The 17593-nt window shown below is 39.9% G+C and overlaps 2 protein-coding genes across 2 annotated transcripts in view; both read right to left on the reverse strand.

Moving 5' to 3' along the window:
* Positions 1 to 10875, reverse strand: part of Dennd2c (DENN domain containing 2C) — a 118424-nt gene extending 107549 nt beyond the window's left edge. Inside the window, exon 1 of the mRNA XM_005007888.4 lies at positions 10772 to 10875. The gene's annotated coding sequence lies outside the window, so the exon portion shown is untranslated. The remainder of the gene's footprint in view (positions 1 to 10771) is intronic.
* A 3797-nt stretch (positions 10876 to 14672) lies between these two features.
* Positions 14673 to 17593, reverse strand: part of Ampd1 (adenosine monophosphate deaminase 1) — a 38644-nt gene continuing 35723 nt past the window's right edge. The window contains exons 11-15 of the mRNA XM_005007890.4: positions 17293 to 17456; positions 16370 to 16490; positions 15488 to 15661; positions 15218 to 15328; positions 14673 to 14848 (exon numbers count right to left, since the gene is read on the reverse strand). Of these exons, the coding sequence (XP_005007947.1) occupies positions 14690 to 14848; positions 15218 to 15328; positions 15488 to 15661; positions 16370 to 16490; positions 17293 to 17456 (729 nt within the window). The 3' untranslated portion in view covers positions 14673 to 14689. The remainder of the gene's footprint in view (positions 14849 to 15217; positions 15329 to 15487; positions 15662 to 16369; positions 16491 to 17292; positions 17457 to 17593) is intronic.

Consider the following 17593-nt stretch of genomic DNA (forward strand, 5'->3'; position numbering starts at 1 on the left):
GTAGGTGGCTGGAGTCCTGTATGCCTGATACACCTGAGTATCTTTACCATTTGCTAAATTAGGGAAATTCTCTTGGATTATTTCTGTGAATAGCTTTTGTAGTCCATTTGTTTGTGTCCCTACTTCTTCTATGTTCTTAATTCTTAAGTTATAGATCCTCTTATCATCTTCTAGCCTTTGTATTATTGCTTTTTGTTTCCTTGTTATTTTTAAGAAGTTTTTCATTTCATGCTCCCACATTACAAATCTGCCCTCCAGTTCAGATAATCTATCCTTAGTTTCTTTCAAGATGTTATGCCAGCTTTCAATAGAGTTTTTAGTTTCCTGGTAATCTCTTTGAACCTGCTTCCCATATTCTATGTTTTCTCTATTTTCTCCATCAAACAATTCTCCCTTTTTTCTGTTCTTCCATTCCACCATCTGTTTTTTCTTGGGCGGTGCTTAGCATTTCTCTAACTATTCGATTTATATCTTGCTTTAGGTCATTAATAACTTCATTTTTGAACTGGTCTATGAGGCTCTGGAGATACCGCTTTATGTCTATTGGTGCCATGTCTGATATTGCATGTTTCTCAGGATTGGGGGCCAAGGACCCTTTCTTGTTGCTCCCTCTTCCCATATTTTTTGTTCCTTCCATACAAGTGTATATAGGAGGCCCAGTTTCTTTCTTTGTCGGTTACAGTTTGTTTGAATTGTGCCAGCTAGGTGTTCCCACCCACTGCAGTGTACGAGGGAGACACAGACCTGGGCAACCTATGCTGGGCCTGCCCCTCCAGGTCAACCTACCAAAGGCTTCACTGCTAGGGTGCACCTCCAGGCACTGGGACCTGGTCTAGGCTAGTCTATTAGGTCTTAAGTCAGCTGCATCACCCAGGCCAGGCACTCCCCACCAATGCCGCTTGAGAGGGGAATATGCAACTAAGGACACTGCAGCGTCCTGTTCTGGCTAGTCTGCCCCAGTCCCAGTATGTCTTTTGCTGAAGCCTCCTATTCTATGGAAGGGTCCCTGATCTGCTCACTCACCACAGGTCGATGCAGGGTTCCCAGCCAGTCCTGCACTCTCAACTCCATTTGCCGCTTCCCACTCTCAGAGTTTTCACACCTCTCTCCTTGCCATACCGATTGGGACGCAGCAGCGGCTGTAGGAAATTCAAATCACGGCTTCCAGTGGCATGAGCTCAGCTTCCGCGCTGAGACCTTATCTGTTCCTGTTATAGCACCGGGATTGCGTTTCCAGTTGGTTTCTCTTAGTGTAGTTCATTCCTGGGTCGGCAGTGTATATCTCCCCTTGCTTAGGACTTCTTGCCCCGTACCATTCCTGGATTTTAAGTGGGGTATCTCAGAGAGTTTCCATATCTGCTGCTATCTATCTGCCATGTTCTCCCAGAAGTCCCTTATTATTTTGTTTTGAGACTGAATCTCACTATCTAGCCCAGGCTGGCCTTGCACTCACCATGTAGCCCATGCTGGCCTCGAACTTGTGAACCTCTTACCTCAGCCTCCCAATTGCTAAGATTACAGGCATGTGCCACCACACCCCGCTCTAAATTTTAAAGACTTCTAGTTTTCATTTGTGACATTGTTAACAATATATAAAGGCTGACATTTTACTCAGGTTTTGACTATTTAATAAAACTATATTTTAAATAATCTTCATTAAAAGCATTATAATTTTTCTCAAGTCAATAAGTTCATCAATATTTTTATAATTTGAGATTCAGCTATTAAATATGAACTCTTTTATTTCATGCCTTTTTCTTCTACTAATAAATTTAAATATCATCAATCTAGTTTGATTTTAAAGTTACAATAGTGACTGAATTCTGAAAATATCATACTAAAAGAATGCATTTAAAGTGATAATACTGTTTAGATAAGATACCATGCCTGTATCTTGTACTCTGAACAACTACAAAGACAGTACATAATGTATCAACTATTGTAAGGGTCTAACTAACCTGTTTTGAACCTCAGTGTCATCATTATATTTATTTTTTTTTCTTTAAAATAAAAATTTTTAAAAAAGAAAGAAAGAAAGGGGTTAGGGATTTAGCTCAGTGGTATAAGCACTTGCCTGGCAAGTGCAAGGTCATGAGTTCGATCCCTATTACCAAAAAATAAAGTGAAATAAAATAAAATAAAATTTTAAAAATAGTTTTTTTTTAAAGAATACATTTAAAGTTCAAAATAAAACTTCTGTGGGCATGCCCACCCCCTCTTTGGGATGCAAGGAGAACTGGGAATCAAACTCAGGATACTGCTTGCCAGGCAGACACCATGCCGCTAAGCTATGTCCCCAGCCTATGTCCATCACTTTTACCAAATTCTCCTACATTTTGTTTGGCCTCATATTATGTTACTATAAATTAACTCTGCAATAATAACCATCGATTTATGGTCCTAATAAAATTAACCATCATTAATTCTCATAATCTTCCTCTGTAGTTCCATGTTATCCTTTACAGTTTAAACAGAAACCAAGAAAAAGAAGATTTTCACTGAATACTGCTATAGAACAGGCTGTATAATTTCCTCCCAGCAGACCCCATTAGTACATTCTTAACAGATTCTTATTTAATCACAGTATCAAAAAGTACAGATAAATATTTAAATTCAAAATTATGTTTCAGGTTGCTAAGTAACCAGTTCAAACACATCCCATACAGCTTAGGGTTTATATTGTTGTTTTGTTTTCTCCAATGAGAAAAGGAAAAAAAGCAAATATGGACATACCCCTCACTAGCTCATCAAACTGTCACACACATATCCAAAAAAACATAACTGTGCCATTTCTAGGAGTTCAAACTTCAAAAAAATAGCTGCTAATTTCCTTCCTTGTCTTCTATTTTAAACAGTTATCACTGTTACAAAAATCATGAGGAAAGTCAAAAATTTTTAAAAAGGAGCAGGAGTAACCTTTAAGTAAAATAAATGGTAGCACATGGCATACACCTGTAATTCCAGCACTGGAGACACTGAGGCAGGAGGATAGCTGCCAGTTGGAGGTCAGCCTGGCCTACACAAGCAAATTCAAGGCCAGCCTGAACTACACATTGAGACCCTGTCTTAAAGAGAAAAAAAAAAAAAAAAAAGAATAATGTTTTGCTTTGTTCTGTTTTTTGGAGACAGGGTCTCACCATGCAATGCAGGCTGGCTTTGAACTCACTATGTAGCCCAGGCTGGTGTCAAACTCTCAGTGATCCTCCTGCCTTAGCCTCCCCACCAGTGGGGTTACAGGCATGTCCCATCACACCCAGCTAGTCTGAACTGAATAATAAAAATGTTCTCAGGCTGTTAACCAAAAATCTAAGATTTACAAGGAAAACTAACCTTCAATTTCTTCCTTAAAGATGACAGACTGAACAGCCAAGGTTGGAGGCTCACTGAAATCCTCGCTACACAAGAGGCAGTGGCAGAAAGATCACAAATCCAGGGACCCACTGCAGCAATTTAGCAAGATCCTGTTTTCAGATAAAAAGGATCAAGCTTAGTGGTAGAACACCTACCTTTATTATAAAGCACTCAGGAGGCTGAAGCAGGATTGAGTAGGCTCAATCCCTACTACATACCACAAGAAAAAAGAAAGGAAGAAAATAGGGTGAGCCCTTTGGATAGCTGGACGTCAAAAAATAAATCATTTATTCGGTGTTCTCTTGTTTCAGCATGTTTGCTCATTCAGTCTTGTAACCTGCTATAACGCCTATGAGAGTGAAGCAAACTTCATGTTTTCTTTTCCTCAGCATTAAAATTATTCAAGTCGGAGAAGTAAAAGACAAAAGACTATCCTGTCCAAATTCTCTGGGAACCAGAGCAGATCACTTCCTCAAGTTTTGACCTCTTACTCCACCAAGTTTTGGTGCCCTGACTTATGTTTTGTTTTTCAGCAGTACTAACGATTGAACTCAGGATCTACACATTAAGCTACATCCCTAGCATTTTTTTTTTAATTTTTGAGGAAACTCTCACTAAATAAGCTGCCAGGCTAGGCTCAAACTTTCCATCTTCCTGACTCAGCCTCCCAGAGTACTGGCATTACAGGTGAGCATATACAATTTACAAATTGAGTGTCTACATTTTCACTGAAGCAAAGACTTCAGCCTTACTGATCCAGGAGTACACAATTTTTTTGTTGTTTTTGTTTTTTTCAGATAGGGTCTTACTATGTAGCCCAGGCTGGCCCAAACTCTCAATTCTCCTTTTTTAATCTCCCAAGTGATAAGACTACAGACACACACCATGGTGCCTTATTTAGGAGTACTGAACGTTGAAAAAATATTGTCAAACATAATTTTACTGTGACATTCTACAAATTAATCTATTTCCCTGTGTCTCTAGTTCCTTTATTTTTTTTTTTACTTTTATTTTTTAATACAGGGTCTTGCCATGTAGTTCAGACTGGTACTGAACTCACTATGTAGCTCAGGCAAGTTGTCTCCAACTTGTGGCAATCTGCCTCCCCATCCTGAGGGCTGGGATACAGGCATGAGCCACCATAACTGATTTATCCTCTATTTCTATGAGAAATGGGGAATGAAAGACAACTTTTTGGATGTTTTAATAAATATACTTGAATTTGGAAATAAGAAGCACAACTTTGAAGAACCATAGTGATTTTTCAACTAAACTTAAAAATCCAAGTATTTTTCCCAAGTATCTTCCCTTAGGATAAGAACAACAAACTATGGGCCTGCCACTGGACTAACTCTGGCTGCCTTTTTGTGTAGGTTTCAGCATTAAGACTGGTCCTCACTTTTTTAAATTATAGGAACTGGGAATGGTGGTGCACACCTATAATCCCAGGATTTGGGAGGCTGAGGCAGGAGGAGGATAACCTCAAATTCGAGGCCAGCCAGTTCTTATAATGCAGTACTACAAAAATGGGGGAAATGCTGGGGATGGTGGTGCCTACCTGTACTACTTTATTATAAAGCACTCAGGAGGCTGAGGCAGGATTACCACCAACTTTGAGGTCAGCCTGGGATTCACAGAGTATAAGCCCAGCTGTACTACATACTAAGACCTTATCAAAAAACAATGACAAAGAATGGGGAAAGTATACTGAAGCACTGTTTTTGAAAATAGTTTCAAAACACATTCGTTATTTTTGTGATGCCAAACCTTTATACTTTGGAGATAAGTATGAATTCTGGAAAGGGTTAAGACACTTGAGTACTGATGGCAAACTTTGTAGAGCTTTCAATGATACAACAGCTCACTGCAGCACAGGGACCATCGGCTAGCCACCACTGACTTGGAGCCAAGACAGAGCACAGCTGGAGGATTATCAAGAGGAAGATAATCTAAAGCTACATGAGACAAGGTTCCTTTATTTTTTTTAAATCTATTATCTCTAACTTCCAAAAACTAACAATCAAGTGACCATATTTGAGCTTTGCTTTAAGGTATCGTACTATGCAAATACAAAGTATAAACAAGGAAGATAATTTTATAATAAAGTTGTAAGATTTACTTTCCTATATGGCTGTGGACTACTGTAAAATTTTGTGGTTTTTGTTTTGTTTTCATTTTTTACAAAGAGAGACTCCATTAATAATTTAGACGATATACTTCTGGAACAAATCAGTGACTCCCAAATAAAACTGAAAAGTACAAGACTCACATACAAAAGTTATTTAATTTTTTATTTAAAGCCCATTTCAATGCTGTACAATAACTTAAAAACCAAAATTAACAAATAATAAATACTGAGTCCTTCCACTTACACAGGGTGAATCATTTATTTTTGACTCCTCTTTTAATTTTCTATACTTTTCCTGAGCAATTTCATTTTCTTTTCTACCTTCAATGATTACTTGTTAACTCTGAAACCTAAATCACCAATTCCAGGACTATGGATCCTACCTCAACACCTCTACCTGAATTCTCCACAGACATTTTGAACTTCAGCACATGCAAAACTGAAAAAATTATGCTGAGCACAGTGGCACATGCCTTTAATCCCTGCATCTGGGAGGCTGAGGCAAGAGGATCACTGTGAGTCTGAGGCCAGCCGGGGTTAGAAAGTGAGTACAAGGCCAGCCTGAATACATAGTGAAACCCTGTCTCAAAAAGACAAAAACAAAACAAACAAAAAACTGAAAAAATTATCTTCTTCCAGATTAAAAAACAAAATAGGACCCTTTATCTATATGGTATTCCAAGCTAAGAAATTAAGTCACTCACTCTTTGTTTCTTTACAGCCAACTGACTTTGTAGTCTTCCTGCCAATTTCACATCTTCACCATCTATCCTGTCCTCTCCATTCCTGTTGTAGTTCCCTATCCAGAGCCTTATCTGCACTATTTCAATAGCAATAGGTTATTGTTACTTATCTTCCCTACCTTTTGTCTCTCTTCATTCAATACAGTCTCCACACTGCACCTGTCACCATGTTATTTTATCTGACTACTCAAAAACCTCCTCTGCTGGGTGTGGTGGCTCACGCCTATAATCCCAGAACTCCGGAGGCTGAGGCAGGAGGGTCCTTGCGAGTTCGAGAGCAGCCTGGACTACAAAGTGAGCTCAAGGCCGCCTGGACTGCACAGAGAGACCCTGTCTCAAAAAGATAAAAAAAAAGCTTCCTCCTCCTCTAGTTGTTCAGTTTTTAGAATCAACTCCAATGTCCTCAGCATGATATATTAAGCTCCTAAGTATCTGGCACCATTAAACTTTCCTTTTTCTTTTTCTGAATCCTAACTCTACTTACCTAAATCTGCTGTTTTACAATATATCCTTAGTTCAAAGCTTTAGAAGTACCCCTTAACATCATATTCCACAATGAAAGATTTTGTCAAACTGGACCAATCATTCACTTCATTATCTCAAATGAAGGGAACAAAACCAACCCCATTACCACCACTTACCTTACAATTTCAGTGACCTTAATATGATCTGCAGCCAAGCTCTGTGATTTTCTTTTTCCAGTTTATTTCCAGGCATCATTTCCTTTAGCCCTACCACTAATCTCAGTAACATTCTGACCTTTAATGATAACCAACTACTGTACAACATATTCCCCAAACATATCATACTCTTTCTGGTACATCTGATTTTCATTCTGTTTTCTTACCCCAACTCAAACTCCTACTCACCCCTTCAAAGCCAAATACAAATATGGTAGCTTTTCTATAATTCTTCTCCATTCCACAATTAGAATAATTTTCTAATCAGTGTTCTCCATTAAACTGTAGACCTCTGTTGTCACACTGAAACCATGATAACCCATATTTATTTACACATCAGCTTATAAGTTTCCTGAAGACAGAAAAGAATTTTCTTTTCTTTAATCTCCCATACCACCCTGAACGTGCCCGATCTCGTCTCACATTTAACTTATGGTGCAAGAACAGATATTTTAAACTTATTGAAAAATAAATATATATTGCTAAATAATGCCATTATTGAAATTATTGAGTGAATGGAAGTTTAGAAACAAGAAGAACTCCACATCATTCACCAATCTCCGCCACAAAATTTTCACTAAGTATAATTAGACGGTAGTTTGTACATGCCTTCATCTATATCTTGTAATACCAGTCCCCCAGCCTTTGAAGAAGTTCCTCTTAGGACTGTTCAGTATGTGTCAGATTTCATAAGTCTATCACTCACAGAATTTGAAACTCACTGTAGAACAAAGGTTAATGCCAGGGTTGGTGGAGGCTATCTGATTTGAATTGCGCTTCTGCTACTTAGGCTGTCTGACCATGGGCAAGTTATTCAACTTCTCTATGCCTCTCTGTGAGATCATCAGAGTATCCATCCCTCCCAGTGTTGGTGTGAAGACTAAAAAAGCTGATATATATGAAGAATTCAGAACACTGCCTGGCACAGATGGGCCAATAAACCTAACTGACAGTCTACTGTCCTAATTAGTTTTGTGTTTGTTTATACCATGCTGGGAATTAAATTCAGGATACCTGTGCATGCTAGGCAAAAGTGCTCTACAACTGGCTTAAAAGCCTATCTCTAAAATCAGCTTTTAAAATAGTTCGGTTTTGTTTTTGTAGATACTAGGGATTGAATCCAGGACCTCCATCCGCACTGAGCTACATTCCTAGCCCTCTCCTATGTATGTATGTATTTATTTATTTATTGAGAGAGTATCTTGCTAAGTTGCCCAGGCTAGGCTTGAACTGTCAATCCTCTGCCTCAGTTGCCCAGAATTCTGAGATTACAACTGTGTGCAATTGGGTGGTTAAAGTAGTTTTTTCAATACAACCCACTTGGTGGAATGTAATCACCTAAGGGAAAGAACTACATACAACTCACTTGAATTTGAATACAACATGTGTGCTAAAACCATTTGGGGCAGAAAAAATGCTTAATAAATAATGTGAATACAAGATTTTAGATGTGTAAACTGAACACATTATATGGGGCACTTGTCTAAAATTGGTGCTTTTAGTTTCAAAACATGTATCTAGTGAAATATATCTAAATCAAAATTTGAAAGTCATGGGAAACACTTCACAAAATAAAAACCTATATCCTGTAGTAAACCTATATCCTGTAGTAAATTCCTTCTATTTTTTCATTTAATTTTTTCTTTTTTTTTAGGCAGGGTCTCATGCAGTGCAGGCTGGCCTTGAGCTAACTTATGTAGTCCAGGCTGACCTCAAACTCACAAGAGATCCTACTGCCTTAACCTCCGCAGTCCTGGGATTACAGGCATGCATCATCACATCTGGCTCTTGCATTTAATTTCTCTTTTTTTTTTGGTACAGAAATCGAACTCATGACTTCATGCTTGCCAAACAGGCGCTATGCCACTGAACTATATCCCCAGCCCTCACCCATTTAATTTCATTTTGGTATACAGTGGCCTAATATTCTCAACTTAAAAAGTCACTATAAATCATTTAAAATATTACTTCCACAAGTCAGAAATGTGGCACATGCCTGTTATCCCAGCATTGAGGAGGCACAAGGCTCGCAAGGAGTTGGAGGCCAGCCTGAATGACAGAATGAGATCTCGTCTCAAAAAAACCCTAATACAATTATTTTCATCTTTAGAAAATAGCTGGTTGCCAGAAAAATCACTATTCTCCCTTTATGCATTAAAAATTCTATTTATTTATTTATTGTATTGGGGATCTAATTCAGGACCCCGTACTTGCCAGGCAGGTGCTTACACCACTGAGCTAAATCCCTGGCCTAAAAAAATCTATTTATGCATTGAAAAAAATCCTAACGAAAGATCAACAAACACATTTACTACAAACCTTGGTTTTTCCCTGGGAAATTATTAGAGAACACTCCTGTAATTCCTCTCTAAACCTCTGGACACACATACTCACCATAAAGAACATAAATGTCAGCCAGGCCTGGCAGCAAATGCCTTTAGTCTCAGAGCCAAGGAGGCTGAGGCAGGAGGATTTACTTGGGATTGCAACCAACCTGGGTTACACAGGGATTCAAGGCAGCCTTAACTATACTGTGAGACTCTGGCTCCAAAAAAAAGAAAACAAAGCAACATAAAGGTCTGTTATAAAGACTAAACAAATGAAAGTCTTAAGTTGAAAGAATACTTCCACTTCACTTTGCCAGGTATCTTAAAGTACAGCTATTTGCATAAGGCAAAAGATATTGATCCTACCAAATTTTGATTCAACAACTGTATATACACATTTTGTACACTGTCAGAAAACAAAAATTTCTTGTCGTTTTCAGACAGAGTTTCACTATGCAGTTCAGGCTGGCCTTGCACTCACTTTGTAGCACAGGCTGGCCTCAAAAACACAGCAATCCTCTCTGCCTCAGCCTCCTGGGTGCTTGCGCCAACTGTCCAGAAAATTTAACCAATTAATTAAAAATAGAATGAATTTCAAACAATGGCAATTTTGTTGAAAAACAGTTTACACAACTTACATAGTAAACAGAAATTTAGCACTTCATCTGAAATACACTAGTTTTAGGGTAAAGCTCTAGATAGTCCCTACCTTGTGCCAGATGCAAAGTCAAACAATAATGCCTGACATTTACAGAATGTTTTCACACATTGCATTCAGGCCTCACAATACCCACAAGCATGAGCTTCCCAGTCGTAAGGTTCTGCAAACTGAGGCCCGAAAAGTTAATTTGGCAGAATCATCAATCTGGAAAATGGGACCGGGCTTTAGTCTCAAGTCTTTTGACTCATAATCTAATCATCTGCTATACTGGTTACTCAATATGCTCTCAGGTATTCACAGATATTTAAATTAAAATTCTACTTGACAACTTTCGCTATGGTGCTTGTCAGACTCTATTAAGAATCAAAACATAAGTGGCTGGAGATTTAGCTCAGCGGCATAAGCGCCTGCCTTGCAAGCAGGCAGTCGTGAGTTCGATCCCGGTACCGATAAAAAGGAAAAAGAAAAAAAAAAAAAAAAAGAATCAAAACATACCCCTCAAACGCATAAAAAGTGTCTGAAAGTCCAGATGCAGTCTATCCAAACTCAAACTTGGCTTGCGGCTGCGGAGTGCTCCTCAGAACCGCCCAATCCCGAGTGGGCGGCAAGGGGATCCCGAGCCCAGCTCCGAGCCGAACACACACCGCCCAGATCCGACCTGCCGTGGGGTGGGTCGGAGGGGGTTATGAGGCGCGCACACCGCAGGAGCTCCGACGCCTCGTCAGGCCCAGTTAGCGCCAGCCAGCCGGGTTCCCGCCAGCCCGAACAACGCGCCGGGAAGCGCCACAGCCCCACGCCAGACGCCGGACAGACGACGCCAACCGTCCGGAGGGCCAGAGCCCTCGCGGCCTCAGACCCCGCCCCCGACACGCCGCGCCTACCTGCCCGGCCCGCAACATCATCCGGCAATCGCGCTACCGGCTCCGGTCCCCCGCCGAGTTGCGCGTCCCCGGGTCTCGCACTCCCGCCGCCTCCGTCCCGCCCCAGCAAACCCCGCCGAAGGAGCGGCCCCAGCTCGGCCCCGCCCCTCCTGGTTCCTATTGGCTCACATTCCCACCCCCTCACTCCTGGCCCAACCAGCTTCGCCAACACAGATGCTCTGGCTGGGCTACCCGTCCCTCAACGCTCCGCCTGCCGGCACGCAGCCCTAGACCCTCGTGAGGAGCACCTCCCGGCGTTGGGTGCACTCAAGGCCAGAAGCTCGCCCATGGCCTTAGTCGCTGTCTGACTGCAGTCCCGGCAGCCAGAAGACTGGCGCCACAGCTGTCCGCCCAAGGCTTGAAACTAGAGCTATGCAGTCCTCACCCGGGCTACGGTCATACCAGCCCCACGCGACAGACCTAACTCTACTGACGCTTGACGCTTCTCAGCCGCCAAAGACTGAAAGCCTGGTTTCATCAAGGTATCCGACTGGCGCCTTTATGAAAGAAACTAGAATTGTTGCCTACCATGGTCCTTAGCAGGCCTGTGGTTTTTAAAGTCTAACAGTAGCATCGTTCTTTTCTGGCCGAGCGCAAGGGACAAATATTTCGCAGGCAATTGGAGTATGGTTCCAACTTGAATCGCAGAGAGAGGCGAACTGGAAATCTCAGAGCGGAGCTGCCTTGTTACCCGCTCTCAGCGCCCAAGGGGACTCCACGCCTGGCTTAGACACCTGTATGCGTAAGAACTGCGACTGCAACACCCTCTCGCTCATGGCGCTGTGCCTGCTTGCAAGTTTAGCCCAGTTTCAATAAGCCGTGAGACAAAGATGAGTGGAGCCTGTTTCCCAGGTGCTGACTTGCCAACCCCCCACCGCCTCATTCCACCACCACCCCACCCTGCCTCACCCAACCAGAGCCTTGTGGCCTCCCACGTTCCTTCTCATAGAGGTACCAAAATAGAAGACTCCAAGAAAGTGTCCGGCTACACCTCACAGAAGGGTGTATCACAAGTCAACTTCAGCAGAACTATAAAGACAGCATATCACAAACCATTGTGAAATCAAGAGATGCTGAGGTGTGACCACAGCACTTTTAAATCGTGTCCCAGTGAGAAAAATAAATGTGAATGGTTTGTAATCAATTTTGGAACACTAATCTTTTTTTCATTAAGTATGTTTGTGATACATAATGTATTCAACTGGGGAATTAGTACATATACATGTTACATCTTAATCTTTTTCACTTTCCCTTCCTCACCGCTTCATCCTTAGATCCTCTTCCCATGTGCAAAAGATCTATTTCTAGCATCTGTCGTTTATTTTCTTTATTTACACGTTAAAGTATAAATACTTAACCAATATCTGATTTTTTTCACTTAGCATTATGATCTCAAGGTGCACTTACACCTTGTGGTCATTCTTACAAATGACTTAAATTTATCCTTTATATATGCCATATTTTCTTTATTCATTTGTTTATTGGTAGATATATTGGCCATTGGCAAGATTTAGCTATTGTGAGTTCTGCTGCTATAAAAACAAGCATGTATGTATCACTGTGATATGTCTTTAACTCTTTAGGAAAAGATACCCAGAAGGGCCAGAGGGGTATAGCTGGGTAGAATGGAGTTTCTAATTTTAGTTTGTTGAGGATTCTCTATACTGACTTCCCTAATGGTTGTATTAGTTTACATTCCCACCAACATTTTATAAGTGCGGAACACTGATCTTTATGAACTCCCACACCTCCTTATCTAGTATATTTTGAAAGTTTCAGCCCAGCATGACAGTGAATCCCTGTAGCCTGAGCGCTGAGGAGCATCACTGAGTTCAAGGTCAGCCTGACCTGCATAGTGAGTTCAAAGCCATCCTGAATTACATTGTAAGATCCTGTCTCAAAACAAACAAGAAAGACTTCTCAGACAATTATTCAAGATAAAATTTTGGGTGGTTCATGCTTGTAATCCCAGCGCGCAGGAAGCTGAGGCAGGAGCACTGTTCCAAGTTCAAGACCAGCCAGGCCTACAAAATGAGTTCAAGGCCAGCTCAAACTGCATAGTGAGACTTTATCTCAGAAAGAAAAAAAATAGTGTGGTTTTGAAAAAAAAAAAAGTTTTGGTGTTTTTGAGACAGGGTTTTGCTTTGTAGTTCAGGCTTGCCTTGAACTCACTCTGTACTCCAGACTGGCCTCAAATTCTCAGCAACTCTCCTGCCTCAGCCTCATAAGTGCTGGCTGTGATTACAGGAAAAAGCCACCATGCCTGGCTTGAAATATTTCATTTGAACTTTGAAGATTATTTGGCAAAATGAAGCAGACTGCATTCCAAGCATCAAATCTTTTTGCATCTTCATCTTTTTCACTTTCCCTTCCTCACCCCTCCCTTAACCAAATCTGTCATGTATTGAGTGTAATAAATTAATTCACATTTATGTATTCTACTGCCCTCTCATGAGTAAGAGGGAGATGTACATAGTGGTAATTAATTTCCTTTTAAATTTGAGAGTACTGCTTCATTTAGTAATTTGTGTTACGTGGATGACCAGGAAGCCAAAGTGAAATAAAAACAGATTCAAACAGAACTTCAACTTGAGAAACCAGGAAAAGGAGTCTTACAGCAAGACTAGTACAAACATGCCAACAGGATCACACCTATGCTATGACTACCTGTAAAGAATGTGGAAACTTCAGGAATGTGTTTCAGGTTTTTTTCTACAAGGAACATCATTATTTTCTGAGATGTTTCACAAAATTCCCTTTTTCACATTTGTAGCCACATGTTTCATAACTTTGTGCTGCAAACAACTTGAGAGTAGAAATGAAATCTTTTTATCTTTGATGTCTAGGATTATATCCAATACTTCAGATCAATGATGGTGAAACTTTTAGAGACAAGTGTCCAAACTGCAGCCCAAAACCAAAGGGCCAACACTGAAATTAAACTTGAAATCTAAGGTCTTAGTTTAGAAGAAACAACGCAGACACTTGGCTTGCATGCTGAAAGAGCTCTGTGTGCCCACTGGCACACATGCCATAAGTTAGACACCACTGCTTTAGATATTCATCAATAATTACAATTAAGGGCTGGGGATTTAGCTCAGTGGCATAAGCACCTGCCTTGCAAGCAGGCAGTCGTGAGTTCAATCCCCGGTACTGATAAAAAAGGAAAAAGACAGGAAAAAAAAAGAAAGAAAGAAAGAAAGAAAGAAAGAAAGAAAGAAAGAAAGAAAGAAAGAAAGAAAAGAAATAATTACAATTAAATAAACTGAAAGAAATATCAGCCCAGCCACTAGGTGGCAACACAATTGTATGTGTAGAAGTATAATCTGGAATTTCACCTGACCTTGAATAAGAGGGATATCTTAAAAGTTACATGTATATCCTGCACTAGGAAACTAAAAAGCGTCTTGTAACATAATAATGCATAAGTAACTGGATTTCTATATTTGGGTATACCTGCTTTGGTTCTGACTGAGAAAACCACTATCCACTTGTAAATTGTCAAACGAATTTTTAATGACTCAAAGTACCTTAACCAAGTTTAACTATATAAGCTAAAACTAATATTCTCCAATTTGAAGACCTTTGCTTATGCTTTTATCTAGACTTAATAGTTTTGCCTAAAAATCATGGAAAGTTTGTGGTCAGACAAACCTAGGACCGCACTGCTACCCCTCAACAGTTGTATCCTTGTGCAGGTAATTAACTTAGCTAACTTCAGTTTACTCACATTTCCCAAAATATAGATAATACCACTTTAAAAAGTTACATAGTAAATGAAATAATAGCCTGGGAGCATCTAATATAATCCTTGACATATAGCAGGTTTTTACTCATACTTCTTTTTAATGAAAAACTCATATTATTATTTGATTTACTTTATTCTGTTGATTTAAGACCCTCAGCAATTAAATTGAGTTCATAACACCAGGTTTCATAACGATAGGCCATGCGGATTTGGGCTACATTTGTCTTGCGGATATCATTTCCAATAGGGCCTTCCTCAAGATAATTGTCACCCAGAAACTTTGCTTTTACCTGTGAGAGAAAAGAAAGCAGAATGACTGTTGTTTCTTTTCAAGCTGGTATAGATAATCATTGCATCTTCCACAAAAAGTCTTCCTTTGCAAATTTTTGCCGTAGGCAAAAGGGGGAAGACAATTTTAATGCACTCTGAAGTACTTACCATGTTCCTCAGTGTGCATGGTTTGCTGAGAAATCATTATTTTATTTCCCTTCCCCTAAAGAAGTGGCCAAAGAGATTATAGAATAATTGTTTCTAGTCTCTGTCGATAACACAGCATCTAATTCACAGGATAATTTTTCCACATGGATTTCCTCAACCACTGTAATTCTTCAGTATTCGAGTTACCCTGTGCTCAGAAGGGCAGCCAAAGACAGCCTTACCTCATGAGCCATTCCACACTGTAAAACGCTGTTCCTGGCCACTTCACACATGTCACAGGTGCTCAGCTTAAAGACTTGTGCAGCAATGGCATACTCCTCCATCAGGGGCTCCTAACATTGTTTATTTAATGAAGCAACATAGACATAAATGCATCTATTAGTTAAAAAGTGATATGCATCTTACATAGAGAAAAATGAAGTTCCTTGATTTGACTGCAATTCTGGGTGGGAAACAATGGTTGAACAAAGCAAACTTATATACATGTGTACCTTGGTAAAGTGGAACTGCATGGGATCATCGGTGGACAATGAGATCATTAGCCCTTTCTGGAGGAAGTCTAAAAATGGATTTTTTGCATACTCGAGAAATAGGCTGTTGTTACTCAATGGTGACATGGCGATGGGAATCTGGGCTAAGAAATACAAGTACTGTAACACAGGACTCTGAAAAAAAGTAAAAAGAAATTAGAGATGGCAAAAGGAAAAGAAACTAGAAACCTTAAAATTCCATGGTCTACATTAAACCTTAGTTTTCAATAAAAATATCACCTATTCTTTAACTCTCCTGGTATGGAAAAATTCTAGTTTTTCAATATAAACACTATTTAGAATAAATAAATTGTGGGCCATCCATTTTCACAAGCATTGAGTCAAGCCAAGTTGTTTATCTGAACTTCAATTGTGTAGGTTTGATGACCTAACTTAGGCAATTAAAGTTGAAAAGGCTTCACCCTGAAACCTTTTTTTCTACATGAAAATCTTGACTCACAAGAAGCATTCTAAGGCATGCTATAACAAGAAATCTGGCAAGTCTAATTTCAGGGCAGCCAAGCCTCCTCTGAATTCTCCTTTGTCAGAGTTCTAAAAGGGGATGTCAGGAGATCTGCATTAACTCATTTCTGAGAACAACTAGTCGGGGAAATTTTGAGCAAATCCCTTTGCTTTCATCTGTAGCATTAGCCATACGTATAATCCCAGCACTCTGGAGGCTGAGGCAAGAGTACTGTTGCAATTTTGAGGCCAGCTTAGACTACATAGTGAGTTCAAGGCCAGACAGAAGTACAGAACAAGACTTTGTCTCAAAAAAAAAAAAAAAAAGAAAGAAAGAATGAAATAGAAAATAAAGGGAAAAGGCAAAGAACTTTAACTCACCTTTTTCAAATTCAGGCCATGAGAGATATTATCTGCTATCATGAATGCTATCATGAGGTGAGTGAGAGCTCCAGCTTCCCCACAGTGAGGTCGAAACAGAAACGTATTCATGCCTCGTTCCCTATGAAATGAAATCACTATAGGAATCACAGATTCTAGGCAGAGTGATTTATAAGAGAATTGTGGGGGTGGGGAGAAAGGGATAAAAAAAGAATGAAGGTGTCCCATATACATGTACCAATTCCTCACAATGAATATAATCATTATGACTAGAAACATATATTAATTTTAAAAAGAAAAGTAAATTTCTTAGAAAAAGTTAATGCTCTGGGAGCATCCATCCCCTAAATTATCATCTTAATTCTTCCTAAAGACCAACTTTTTAAGAAAAGACAGCAGAGGATGTGGGGTTAAGGAAGCTATCAAGAGCTAATGACCTGAACAGAAACATCTGTAGCATTTCAGGATTTTCCCTATTTGCACTTTATGGAAGAAATGGTTCAGAGAACTCTATTGGAGGTTGAAGACTATAGCTCAGTGGTAGAGCCTGTGCTTAGCAAGTGTGAGGCCCTGGATTTGATCTCCAGCACCACACAGACACACACACACACGTTTAATTTTTCTCTATTCTGTGCCTCAAGAAGAGTAAAATATATATATATAGTTTTATAATAAAATGCAACTGATAAGTATAAATTCCTAAACTGCCAATGAAAAGGAACTGTGAAAATTATGGAAGGCACTTGAAATGCCTATTGTTCCCCCTAAGAGTCTGAAGAAAAGTTTAAGAGAGAAATTTCTGATTTGGGCCAGTTAGGAACATGCCAGGAGTATACCAAGGCCTCTGACTATCTATAGAGCCAGGGTATGAGGGAAGAGCTGGGTCAAATGACTTTCCTTCAGCCCCAGTCTCTCATACTTACTTTCTTAGGCAATTGAGCACCATGATGTTTGCATACATGTAGTAAGCATAGTAAGTATAGGATGGATTCTTTTCCATTGTCCACTCCTGGGGCTTGGGACTCTTAGAAGAAAACATGTGACCACTGTGTTTTGACTCATCATCCACACTGTCAAAGCCAGTGATCTGTGAGGAAAACAATCCATGTAATGATTCCAGTCCAACTGCAGGGTTCTTGCCCTCAAGAAAAACTTCCATCTCTCAAGCAAGGACCAAAAGTAAAGAGATAAGCACCAAGAATTAGTCATGACCAAGTAGGGGTC

The sequence above is a fragment of the Cavia porcellus genome, unplaced genomic scaffold, assembly GCF_034190915.1.
Source record: "Cavia porcellus strain 051 isolate PalLab524CR breed Dunkin Hartley unplaced genomic scaffold, mCavPor4.1 scaffold_1, whole genome shotgun sequence".
Taxonomy (NCBI): domain Eukaryota; kingdom Metazoa; phylum Chordata; class Mammalia; order Rodentia; family Caviidae; genus Cavia; species Cavia porcellus.